This window comes from Scyliorhinus torazame, chromosome 4, assembly GCF_047496885.1.
Source record: "Scyliorhinus torazame isolate Kashiwa2021f chromosome 4, sScyTor2.1, whole genome shotgun sequence".
Taxonomy (NCBI): domain Eukaryota; kingdom Metazoa; phylum Chordata; class Chondrichthyes; order Carcharhiniformes; family Scyliorhinidae; genus Scyliorhinus; species Scyliorhinus torazame.
In genome coordinates, this window is record NC_092710.1 from 357,438,020 (window position 1) to 357,451,357 (window position 13,338).

The following is a 13,338-nucleotide window of genomic DNA, read 5'->3' on the forward strand; positions in this document are numbered from 1 at the left end:
AAATATCTACCCCGGGCGGTCCACATTTCCTGTCTAACTCAGGCAGGACGATCAATGCTGAGTGTGTGAACTGGAATCAATAGTGAAATATCTGCCCCGGGCGGTTCACATTTCCTGTCTAACTCAGGCAGGGGGGTCAATACTGAGTGTGTGAACTGGAATCAATAGTGAAATATCTGCCCCGGGCGGTTCACATTTCCTGTCTAACTCAGGCAGGACGATCAATGCTGAGTGTGTGAACTGGAATCAATAGTGAAATATCTGCCCCGGGCGGTTCACATTTCCTGTCTAACTCAGGCAGGGGGGTCAATACTGAGTGTGTGAACTGGAATCAATAGTGAAATATCTGCCCCGGGCGGTTCACATTTCCTGTCTAACTCAGGCAGGCGGATCAATGCTGAGTGTGTGAACTGGAATCAATAGTGAAATATCTGCCCCGGGCGGTTCACATTTCCTGTCTAACTCAGGCAGGACGATCAATGCTGAGTGTGTGAACTGGAATCAATAGTGAAATATCTGCCCCGGGCGGTTCACATTTCCTGTCTAACTCAGGCAGGGGGGTCAATGCTGAGTGTGTGAACTGGAATCAATAGTGAAATATCTGCCCCGGGCGGTTCACATTTCCTGTCTAACTCAGGCAGGGGGGTCAATGCTGAGTGTGTGAACTGGAATCAATAGTGAAATATCTGCCCCGGGCAGTTCACATTTCCTGGCAACCGAGGAATACACAGAGAGAATAATAATAATCTTTATTATTATCACAAGCAGGTTTACACTAACACTGCAATGAGGTTACTGTGAAAGGCCCCTAGTCGCCACATTCCGGCGCCTGTTCGGGTCAAAGAGGGAGAATTCAGAATGTCCAATTCACCAACAGCACGTTTTTCGGGACTTGTGGGAGGAAACCGGAGCACCCGGAGGAAACCCACGCAGACACGGGGAGAACGTGCAGACTCCGCACAGACAGTGACCCAAGTCGGGAATCGAACCATGGACACTGGAGCAGTGAAGTAACAGTGCTAACCACTGTGATACCGTGCCGCAAGTAATTTCTAAATGGTTTCTAAATTCCAGGCTGTGGTCAAAACACCAAAAAACATTTCCATAGTTAATCAGCTGGGGCGTTTCTTCAACGTCTGATGTTCCCGTAGCTAAACTTTATTCAAAATCATCCACTAAAAACTGTATAAAAATCCCTGAGCTCTCTGCTCAAACTGCAGATCGAGCTGAAGGTGCTGAGGGTCATTCAGTGAATTCACCAGTGACCTGTACCGACACCAAGATGCTGAGAATCGTCTTAACCGTGTGTGTCCTCTTCTGGAACCAACTCGCTGCACAGGATGCGGTAGACAAGGTGATCGAACTCTGTGAACAAAATGACTGTCTTGGACCCGCTGTCATCATTGAGGAAAAGGTAAGTATAATTAGAACAATAATAATGTTTATTATTTGACAAGCAGGCTTACATTAACACTGCAATGAAGTTGCTGTGAAAATCCCCTGGTCGCCACATTCTGGCGCCTGTTCGGGTCACACAGGGAGAATTCAGAATGTCCAATTCACCTAACAGCACGTTTTTCGGGACTTGTGGGAGGAAACCGGAGCACCCGGAGGAAACCCACGCAGACACGGGGAGAACGTGCAGACTCCACACAGACAGTGACCCAATCCGGGAATCGAACCAGGGACACTGGAGCAGTGAAGTAACAGTGCTAACCACTGTGCTACCGTGCCACCCTTCAGAGTTTACTGCATTCTGTAACGTTCGTACCAGTGGAAATTATTTAATGCCTGTGTTTTTGGGTCGAGTCCCCTTGACTCTCTTTACTGTCAAACATCTGTCTGACTCAGGCAGGGAGGGTTGTCAATGCTGAGTGTGTGAACTGGAATAAACAGTGAAATATCTGCCCCGGGCGGTTCACATTTCCTGTCTAACTCAGGCAGGGGGGTCAATGCTGAGTGTGTGAACTGGAATAAACAGTGAAATATCTGCCCCGGGCGGTTCACATTTCCTGTCTAACTCAGGCAGGGGGATCGATGCTGAGTGTGTGAACTGGAATCAATAGTGAAATATCTGCCCCGGGCGGTCCACATTTCCTGTCTAACTCAGGCAGGGGGGTCAATGCTGAGTGTGTGAACTGGAATCAATAGTGAAATATCTGCCCCGGGCGGTTCACATTTCCTGTCTAACTCAGGCAGGGGGATCAATGCTGAGTGTGTGAACTGGAATCAATAGTGAAATATCTGCCCCGGGCGGTTCACATTTCCTGTCTAACTCAGGCAGGGGGGTCAATGCTGAGTGTGTGAACTGGAATCAATAGTGAAATATCTGCCCCGGGCGGTTCACATTTCCTGTCTAACTCAGGCAGGGGGGTCGATGCTGAGTGTGTGAACTGGAATCAATAGTGAAATATCTGCCCCGGGCGGTTCACATTTCCTGTCTAACTCAGGCAGGGGGGTCGATGCTGAGTGTGTGAACTGGAATCAATAGTGAAATATCTGCCCCGGGCGGTTCACATTTCCTGTCTAACTCAGGCAGGGGGGTCAATGCTGAGTGTGTGAACGGGAATCAATAGTGAAATATCTGCCCCGGGCGGTTCACATTTCCTGTCTAACTCAGGCAGGGGGGTCAATGCTGAGTGTGTGAACTGGAATCAATAGTGAAATATCTGCCCCGGGCGGTTCACATTTCCTGTCTCACTCAGGCAGGGGGGGTCAATGCTGAGTGTGTGAACTGGAATCAATAGTGAAATATCTGCCCCGGGCGGTTCACATTTCCTGTCTAACTCAGGCAGGGGGATCAATGCTGAGTGTGTGAACTGGAATCAATAGTGAAATATCTGCCCCGGGCGGTTCACATTTCCTGTCTAACTCAGGCAGGGGGGTCAATGCTGAGTGTGTGAACTGGAATAAACAGTGAAATATCTGCCCCGGGCGGTTCACATTTCCTGTCTAACTCAGGCAGGGGGATCGATGCTGAGTGTGTGAACTGGAATCAATAGTGAAATATCTGCCCCGGGCGGTCCACATTTCCTGTCTAACTCAGGCAGGGGGGTCAATGCTGAGTGTGTGAACTGGAATCAATAGTGAAATATCTGCCCCGGGCGGTTCACATTTCCTGTCTAACTCAGGCAGGGGGGTCAATGCTGAGTGTGTGAACTGGAATCAATAGTGAAATATCTGCCCCGGGCGGTTCACATTTCCTGTCTAACTCAGGCAGGGGGGTCGATGCTGAGTGTGTGAACTGGAATCAATAGTGAAATATCTGCCCCGGGCGGTTCACATTTCCTGTCTAACTCAGGCAGGGGGGTCGATGCTGAGTGTGTGAACTGGAATCAATAGTGAAATATCTGCCCCGGGCGGTTCACATTTCCTGTCTAACTCAGGCAGGGGGGTCAATGCTGAGTGTGTGAACGGGAATCAATAGTGAAATATCTGCCCCGGGCGGTTCACATTTCCTGTCTAACTCAGGCAGGGGGGTCAATGCTGAGTGTGTGAACTGGAATCAATAGTGAAATATCTGCCCCGGGCGGTTCACATTTCCTGTCTCACTCAGGCAGGGGGGGTCAATGCTGAGTGTGTGAACTGGAATCAATAGTGAAATATCTGCCCCGGGCGGTTCACATTTCCTGTCTAACTCAGGCAGGGGGGTCAATGCTGAGTGTGTGAACTGGAATCAATAGTGAAATATCTGCCCCGGGCGGTTCACATTTCCTGTCTAACTCAGGCAGGGGGGTCAATGCTGAGTGTGTGAACTGGAATCAATAGTGAAATATCTGCCCCGGGCGGTTCACATTTCCTGTCTAACTCAGGCAGGGGGGTCAATGCTGAGTGTGTGAACTGGAATCAATAGTGAAATATCTGCCCCGGGCGGTTCACATTTCCTGTCTAACTCAGGCAGGGGGATCAATGCTGAGTGTGTGAACTGGAATCAATAGTGAAATATCTGCCCCGGGCGGTTCACATTTCCTGTCTAACTCAGGCAGGGGGATCAATGCTGAGTGTGTGAACTGGTATCAATAGTGAAATATCTGCCCCGACAGTGACTCCTGTGATAGGGAGACCATCCACACCCACACCGACCCCTCCCCCAGCCACACCCACACCGACCCCTCCCCATACACACCGACCCCTCCCCCATCCACACCGACCCCTCCCCCAGCCACACCCACACCGACCCCTCCCCCATCCACACCGACCCCTCCCCATCCACACCCACACCGACCCCTCCCCATCCACACCCACACCGACCCCTCCCCATCCACACCCACACCGACCCCTCCCCCATCCACACCGACCCCTCCCCCATCCACACCCACACCGACCCCTCCCCCATCCACACCGACCCCTCCCCCATCCACACCGACCCCTCCCCCATCCACACCGACCCCTCCCCCACCCACATTGACCCCTCCCCCATCCACACCGACCCCTCCCCCATCCACCCCCACCGACCCCTCCCCCATCCACTCCCACACCGACCCCGCCCCCATCCACACCCACACCGACCCCACCCCCATCCACACCCACACCGACCCCTCCCCATCCACACCGACCCCTCCCCCTTCCACACCCCCACCGACCCCTCCCCCATCCACACCCACACCGACCCCGCCCCCATCCACACCCACACCGACCCCTCCCCATCCACACCGACCCCTCCCCCTTCCACACCCCCACCGACCCCTCCCCCATCCACACCCACACCGACCCCTCCCCCATCCACACCCACACCGACCCCTCCCCATCCACACCGAGCCCTCCCCCATCCACACCCACACCGACCCCTCCCCCATCCACACCGACCCCTCCCCCACCCACACCCGCACCGACCCCTCCCCATCCACACCCACACCGACCCCTCCCCCACCCACACCCACACCGACCCCTCCCCCACCCACACCGACCCCTACCCATCCACACCCACACCGACCCCTCCCCCATCCACACCGACCCCTCCCCCATCCACACCCACACCGACCCCTCCCCCATCCACACCCACACCGACCCCTCCCCCATCCACACCGACCCCTCCCCCATCCACACCCACACTGACCCCTCCCCCACCCACACCCACACCGACCCCTCCCCCACCCACACCGACCCCTCCCCCATCCACACCGACCCCTCCCCCATCCACAGCGACCCCTCCCCCACCCAGACTCAATCCGACCCCTCCCCCATCCACACCGACCCCTCCCCCACCCACAGCGACCCCTCCCCCACCCACACCGACCCCTCCCCCATCCACACCCACACCGACCCCTCCCCCATCCACACCCACACCGACCCCTCCCCCACCCACACCGACCCCTCACCCAACCAAACCGACCCCTCCCCATCCACACCCACACCGACCCCTCCCCCATCCACACCGACCCCTCCCCCATCCACACCGACCCCTCCCCATCCACACCCACACCGACCCCTCCCCCATCCACACCGACCCCTCCCCCATCCACACCCACACCGACCCCTCCCCCATCCACACCCACACCGACCCCTCCCCATCCACACCCGCACCGACCCCTCCCCCATCCACACCGACCCCTCCCCCACCCACACCCACACCGACCCCTCCCCCATCCACACCGACCCCTCCCCATCCACACCCACACCGACCCCTCCCCCATCCACACCGTCCCCTCCCCCACCCACACCGACCCCTCCCCCACCCACACCGACCCCTCCCCATCCACACCGACCCCTCCCCCATCCACACCGACCCCTCCCCCACCCACACCGACCCCTCCCCCAACCACACCGACCCCTCCCCCATCCACACCGACCCCTCACCCACCCACACCAACCCCTCCCCCATCCACACCGACCCCTCCCCCATCCACACCGACCCCTCCCCCACCCACATTGACCCCTCCCCCATCCACACCGACCCCTCCCCCATCCACACCGACCCCTCCCCCACCCATACCGACCCCTCCCCCATCCACACCGACCCCTCCCCCATCCACACCCACACCGACCCCTCCCCCATCCACACCCACACCGACCCCTCCCCCATCCACACCGACCCCTCCCCCATCCACACCGACCCCTCCCCCACCCACACCGACCCCTCCCCCACCCATACCGACCCCTCCCCCATCCACACCGACCCCTCCCCCATCCACACCCACACCGACCCCTCCCCCATCCACACCCACACCGACCCCTCCCCCATCCACACCGACCCCTCCGCCATCCACACCGACACTGACCCCTCCCCCATCCACACCCACACTGACCCCTCCCCCATCCACACCGACCCCTCCCCTATCCACACCCACACTGACCCCTCCCCCATCCACACCAACCCCTCCCCATCCACACCCACACCGACCCCTCCCCCATCCACACCGACCCCTCCCCCACCCACACTGACCCCTCCCCCATCCACACCGACCCCTCCCCATCCACACCCACACCGACCCCTCCCCCATCCACAGCGACCCCTCCCCCATCCACAGCGACCCCTCCCCCATCCACACCGACCCCTCCCCATCCACACCGACCCCTCCCCATCCAGACCCACACCAACCCCTCCCCCATCCACACCCACACCGACCCCTCCCCATCCACACCGACCCCTTCCCCACCCACACCGACCCCTCCCCCATCCACACCCACACCGACCCCTCCCCATCCACACCCACACCGACCCCTCCCCATCCGCACTGACCCCTCCCCATCCACACCCACACCGACCCCTCCCCATCCACACCCACACCGACCCCTCCCCATCCACACCCACACCGACCCCTCCCCCATCCACACCCACACCGACCCCTCCCCCACCCACACCGACCCCCCCCCCATCCACACCGACCCCTCCCCCATCCACAGCGACCCCTCCCCCACCCAGACTCAATCCGACCCCTCCCCCATCCACACCGACCCCTCCCCATCCACACCCACACCGACCCCTCCCCCACCCACACCGACCCCTCCCCCACCCACACCGACCCCTCCCCATCCACACCCACACCGACCCCTCCCCCACCCACACCCACACCGACCCCTCCCCATCCACACCCACACCGACCCCTCCCCCATCCACACCGACCCCTCCCCCATCCACACCGACCCCTCCCCATCCACACCCACACCGACCCCTCCCCCATCCACACCGACCCCTCCCCATCCACACCCACACCGACCCCTCCCCCATCCACACCGACCCCTCCCCCACCCACACCGACCCCTCCCCCACCCACACCGACCCCTCCCCCACCCACACCGACCCCTCCCCAATCCACACCAACCCCTCCCCCATCCACACCGACCCCTCCCCCATCCACACCGACCCCTCCCCATCCACACCGACCCCTTCCCCACCCACACCCACACCGACCCCTCCCCCATCCACACCGACCCCTCCCCATCCACACCGACCCCACACCCACCCACACCCACACCGGCCCCTCCCCCATCCACACCGACCCCACCCCCATCCACACCCACACCGACCCCTCCCCATCCACACTGACCCCTCCCTCATCCACACCCACACCGACCCCTCCCCATCCGCACTGACCCCTCCCCATCCACACCCACACCGACCCCTCCCCATCCACACCCACACCGACCCCTCCCCATCCACACCCACACCGACCCCTCCCCCATCCACACCCACACCGACCCCTCCCCCACCCACACCGACCCCCCCCCATCCACACCGACCCCTCCCCCATCCACAGCGACCCCTCCCCCACCCAGACTCAATCCGACCCCTCCCCCATCCACACCGACCCCTCCCCACCCACAGCGACCCCTCCCCCACCCACACCGACCCCTCCCCATCCACACCCACACCGACCCCTCCCCCACCCACACCCACACCGACCCCTCCCCATCCACACCCACACCGACCCCTCCCCCATCCACACCGACCCCTCCCCCATCCACACCGACCCCTCCCCATCCACACCCACACCGACCCCTCCCCCATCCACACCGACCCCTCCCCATCCACACCCACACCGACCCCTCCCCCATCCACACCGACCCCTCCCCCACCCACACCGACCCCTCCCCCACCCACACCGACCCCTCCCCCACCCACACCGACCCCTCCCCAATCCACACCAACCCCTCCCCCATCCACACCGACCCCTCCCCCACCCACACCGACCCCTCCCCCAACCACACCGACCCCTCCCCCATCCACACCGACCCCTCACCCACCCACACCGACCCCTCCCCCATCCACACCGACCCCTCCCCCATCCACACCGACCCCTCCCCCACCCAAACCGACCCCTCCCCCACCCACACCGACCCCTCCCCATCCACACCGACCCCTCCCCCATCCACACCGACCCCTCACCCACCCAAACCGACCCCTCCCCCAACCACACCGACCCCACACCCACCCACACCGGCCCCTCCCGCACCACCACACACAACGACCCCTCCCCCACCCACACCTCCCCCTCCCCACCAACATCGACCCCTCCCCCATCCACACCCACACCGACCCCTCCCCCACTCACACAGACCCCTCCCCCTTCCACGCACACACCGACCCCTCCCCCACCCACACTGACCCCTCCCCCATCCACACCAACACCGACCCCTCCCCCATCCACATCGACCACATCCACACCCACATCGACCCCACACCCACCCACACCGGCCCCTCCCCCACCAACACACTCATCGACCCCTCCCCCACCCACCCTCACACTGACCCCTCCCCCATCCACAACCACACCGACCCCTCCCCATCCACACCGACCCCTCCCCATCCACACCCACACCGACCCCTCCCCCATCCACACAGACCCCTCCCCCTTCCACACGCACACCGACCCCTCCCCACCCACACTGACCCCTCCCCCATCCACAACGACCCCTCCCCATCCACACCCACACCGACCCCTCCCCCATCCACATCGACCACTCCCCCATCCACACCCACACTGACCCCTCCCCCATCCACACCGACCCCGCCCCGATCCACACCCACACCGACACCTCCCCCATCCACACCCACACCGACCCCTCCCCCACCCACACCCACACCGACCCCTCCCCCACCCACACCGACACCGACCCCTCCCCACCCACACTGACCCCTCCCCCATCCACAACGACCCCTCCCCATCCACACCCACACCGACCCCTCCCACCTTCCACATCGACCACTCCCCCATCCACACCCACACCGACACCTCCCCCATCCACACCCACACCGACCCCTCCCCCACCCACTCCCACACCGACCCCTCCCCCACCCACACCGACGCCTCCCCCATCCACATCGACCCCTCCTCCATCCACACCGACCCCTCCCCCATCCACACCCACACCGACCCCTCCCCCATCCACACCGACCCCTCTCCCATCCACACCGACCCCTCCCCCATCCACACCGACCCCTCCCCCATCCACACCGACCCCTCCCCATCCACACCCACACCGACCCCTCCCCCATCCACACCCACACCGACCCCTCCCCCATCCACACCGACCCCTCCCCCATCCACACCGACACCTCCCCCATCCACACCCACACCGACCCCTCCCCCACCCACTCCCACATCGACCCCTCCCCATCCACATCGACCCCTCCCCCATCCACACACACACCGACCCCTCCCCCACCCACACCGACCCCTCCCCCATCCACACCGACCCCTCCCCCATCCACATCCACACCGACCCCTCCCCCATCCACACACACACCGACCCCTCCCCCACCCACACCGACCCCTCCCCCATCCACAGCCACACCGACCCCTCACCATCCACACCCACACCGACCCCTCCCCCATCCACACCGACCCCTCCCCCATCCACACCGACCCCTCCCCCATCCACACCGACCCCTCCCCACCTTCACCGACCCCTCCCCCATCCGCTCCCACACCGACCCCTCACCCATCCACACCCACACCGACCCCTCCCCCATCCACACCGTCCCCTCCCCCATCCGCTCCCACACCGACCCCTCACCCATCCACACCCACACCGACCCCTCCCCATCCACACCAACCCCTCCCCCACCCACACCGACCCCTCCCCCATCCACACCGACCCCTCCCCATCCACACCCTCACCGACCCCTCCCCCATCCACACTGACCCCTCCCCCTTCCACACGCACACCGACCCCTCCCCACCCACACTGACCCCACCCCCATCCACACCGACCCCTCCCCCATCCACACTGACCCCTCCCCCTTCCACACCCACACCGACCCCGCCCCCATCCACACCGACCCCTCCCCCATCCACACCCACACCGATCCCTCCCCCATCCACACTGACCCCTCCCCCTTCCACACCCACACCGACCCCTCCCCCATCCACACCGACCCCTCCCCCATCCACACCCACACCGACCCCTCCCCCATCCACACCCACACTGACCCCTCCCCCATCCACACCCACACCGACCCCTCCCCATCCACACCCACACCGACCCCTCCCCATCCACACCCACACCGACCCCTCCCCATCCACACCAACACCGACCCCTCCCCCATCCACATCGACCCCTCCCCCATCCACACCCACACCGACCCCTCCCCCATCCACACCCACACCGACCCCTCCCCCATCCACACCGACCCTCCCCCATCCACACCCACACCGACCCCTCCCCCATCCACACCCACACCCACCCACACCCACACCGACCCCTCCCCCATCCACACCGACCCCTCCCCCATCCACACGACCCCTCCCCCATCCACACCCACACCGACCCCTCCCCTATCCGCTCCCACACCGACCCCTCCCCATCCACACCGACCCCTCCCCCATCCACACCAACACTGACCCCTCCCCCACCCACACCCACACCGACCGCTCCTCCACCCACACCACCCCCTCCCCACCCACACCGACCCCTCCCCCATCCGCTCCCGCACCGACCCCTCCCCATCCACACCCACACCGACCCCTCCCCCATCCGCTCCCGCACCGACCCCTCCCCATCCACACCCACACCAACCCCTCCCCATCCACAATCACACCGACCCCTCCCCCATCCACACCCACACCAACCCCTCCCCCATCCACACCCACACCGACCCCTCCCCCATCCACACCCACACCGACCCCTCCCCCATCCACACCGACCCCTCCCCCATCCACACCGACCCCTCCCCCATCCACACCCACACCGACACCTCCCCCATCCACACCCACACCGACCCCACACCCACCCACACCGGCCCCTCCCGCACCAACACACACACCGACCCCTCCCCCACCCACACCTCCCCCTACCCACCCACATCGACCCCTCCCCCATCCACACCCACACCGACCCCTCCCCCACCCACACAGACCCCTCCCCACCAACACTGACCCGTCCCCCATCCAAAACGACCCCTCCCCCATCCACACCCACACCAACCCCTCCCCCACCCACACCGACCCCTCCCCCACCCACACCGACCCCTCCCCCATCCACATCGACCACATCCACACCCACATCAACCCCTCCCCCACCCACACCGACCCCTCCCCCACCAACACACACATCGACCCCTCCCCCACCCACCCTCACACTGACCCCTCTGCCACCCACACGCACACCTCCCCCTCCCCACCCCCATCCACAGCCACACTGACCCCACCCCATCCACACCGACCCCTCCCCCATCCACACCCACCCCCACCCCACCCCCATCCACACCCACACCGACCCCTCCCCATCCACACCGACCCCTCCCCCATCCACACCGACCCCTCCCCCATCCACACCAACACTGACCCCTTCCCCATCCACACCCAAACCGACCCCTCCCCCATCCACACCCACACCGACCCCTCCCCATCCAGACCGACCCCTCCCCCACCACACCGACCCCTCCCCATCTACACCCACACCTACTGCTCCCCCATCCACACCCACACCGACCCCTCCCCCAACCACACCCACACCGCCCCCTCCCCCACCCACACCGACCCCTCCCCCTTCCACACCGACCCTCCCCCACCCTCACCGACCCATCCCCCACCCACACAGACCCCTCCCCCATCCACAACGACCCCTCCCCATCCACACCCACACCGACCCCTCCCCACCCACACTGAACCCTCCCCCATCCACAACGACCCCTCCCCATCCACACCCACACCGACCCCTCCCCCATCCACATCGACCCCTCCCCCATCCACACCGACCCCTCCCCCAACCACACCCACACCGGCCCCTCCCCCATCCACACCAACCCCTCCCCCACCCACACTGACCCCTCCCCATCCACACCCACACCGACCCCTCCCCCATCCACATCCACACCGACCCCTCCCCATCCACACCCACACCGGCCCCTCCCCATCCACACCCACACCGACCCCTCCCCCACCCACACCTCCCCCTCCCCACCCACATCGACCCCTCCCCATCCACACACACACCGACCCCTCCCCCACCAACACCACCCCACCCCCATCCACAGCCACACCTCCCCCTCCCCCATCCACTCCCACACCGACCCCTCCCCATCCACACCGACCCCTCCCCATTCACACGCACACCGACCCCTCCCCACCCACACTGACCCCACCCCCATCCACACCGACCCCTCCCCCATCCACACTGACCCCTCCCCCTTCCACACCCACACCGACCCCTCCCCCATCCACACCGACCCCTCCCCCATCCACACCCACACCGACCCCTCCCCATCCACACCCACACCGACCCGTCCCCCATCCATATCGACCCCTCCCCCATCCACACCCACACCGACCCCTCCCCCATCCACACCGACCCCTCCCCATCCACACCCACACCGACCCCACACCCACCCACACCCACACCGACCCCTCCCCCATCCACACCGACCCCTCCCCCATCCACACGACCCCTGCCCCATCCACACCCACACCGACCCCTCCCCTATCCGCTCCCACACCGACCCCTCCCCATCCACACCGACCCCTCCCCCATCCACATCGACCCCTCCCCCATCCACACCAACACTGACCCCTCCCCCACCCACACCCACACCTCCCCCTCCCCGATCCACACCTCCCCCATCCACACCCAAACCGACCCCTCCCCCACCCACACCGACCCCTCCCCATCCACACTGACCCCTCCCCCAACCACACCGACCCCACACCCACCCACACCGGCCCCTCCCGCACCACCACACACACCGACCCCTCCCCCACCCACACCCCCCCCTCCCCACCAACATCGACCCCTCCCCCATCCACACCCACACCGACCCCTCCCCCATCCACACCGACCCCTCCCCCACACCCATCCACACCGATCCCACCCCCATCCACACCCTCACCGACCCCTCCCCCATCCACACCCACACCGACCCCTCCCCCATCCACACCGACCCCTCCCCACCCACACCCA

At 63.9% G+C, this 13,338-nt stretch overlaps 1 protein-coding gene across 1 annotated transcript in view; it reads left to right on the forward strand.

The window, feature by feature from the left end:
- Positions 1-1,185: 1,185 nt before the first annotated feature.
- Positions 1,186-13,338, forward strand: part of LOC140411762 (uncharacterized) — a 62,209-nt gene continuing 50,056 nt past the window's right edge. The window contains exon 1 of the mRNA XM_072500744.1: positions 1,186-1,414. Coding sequence (XP_072356845.1) covers positions 1,283-1,414 — 132 coding nt within the window. The 5' untranslated portion in view covers positions 1,186-1,282. The remainder of the gene's footprint in view (positions 1,415-13,338) is intronic.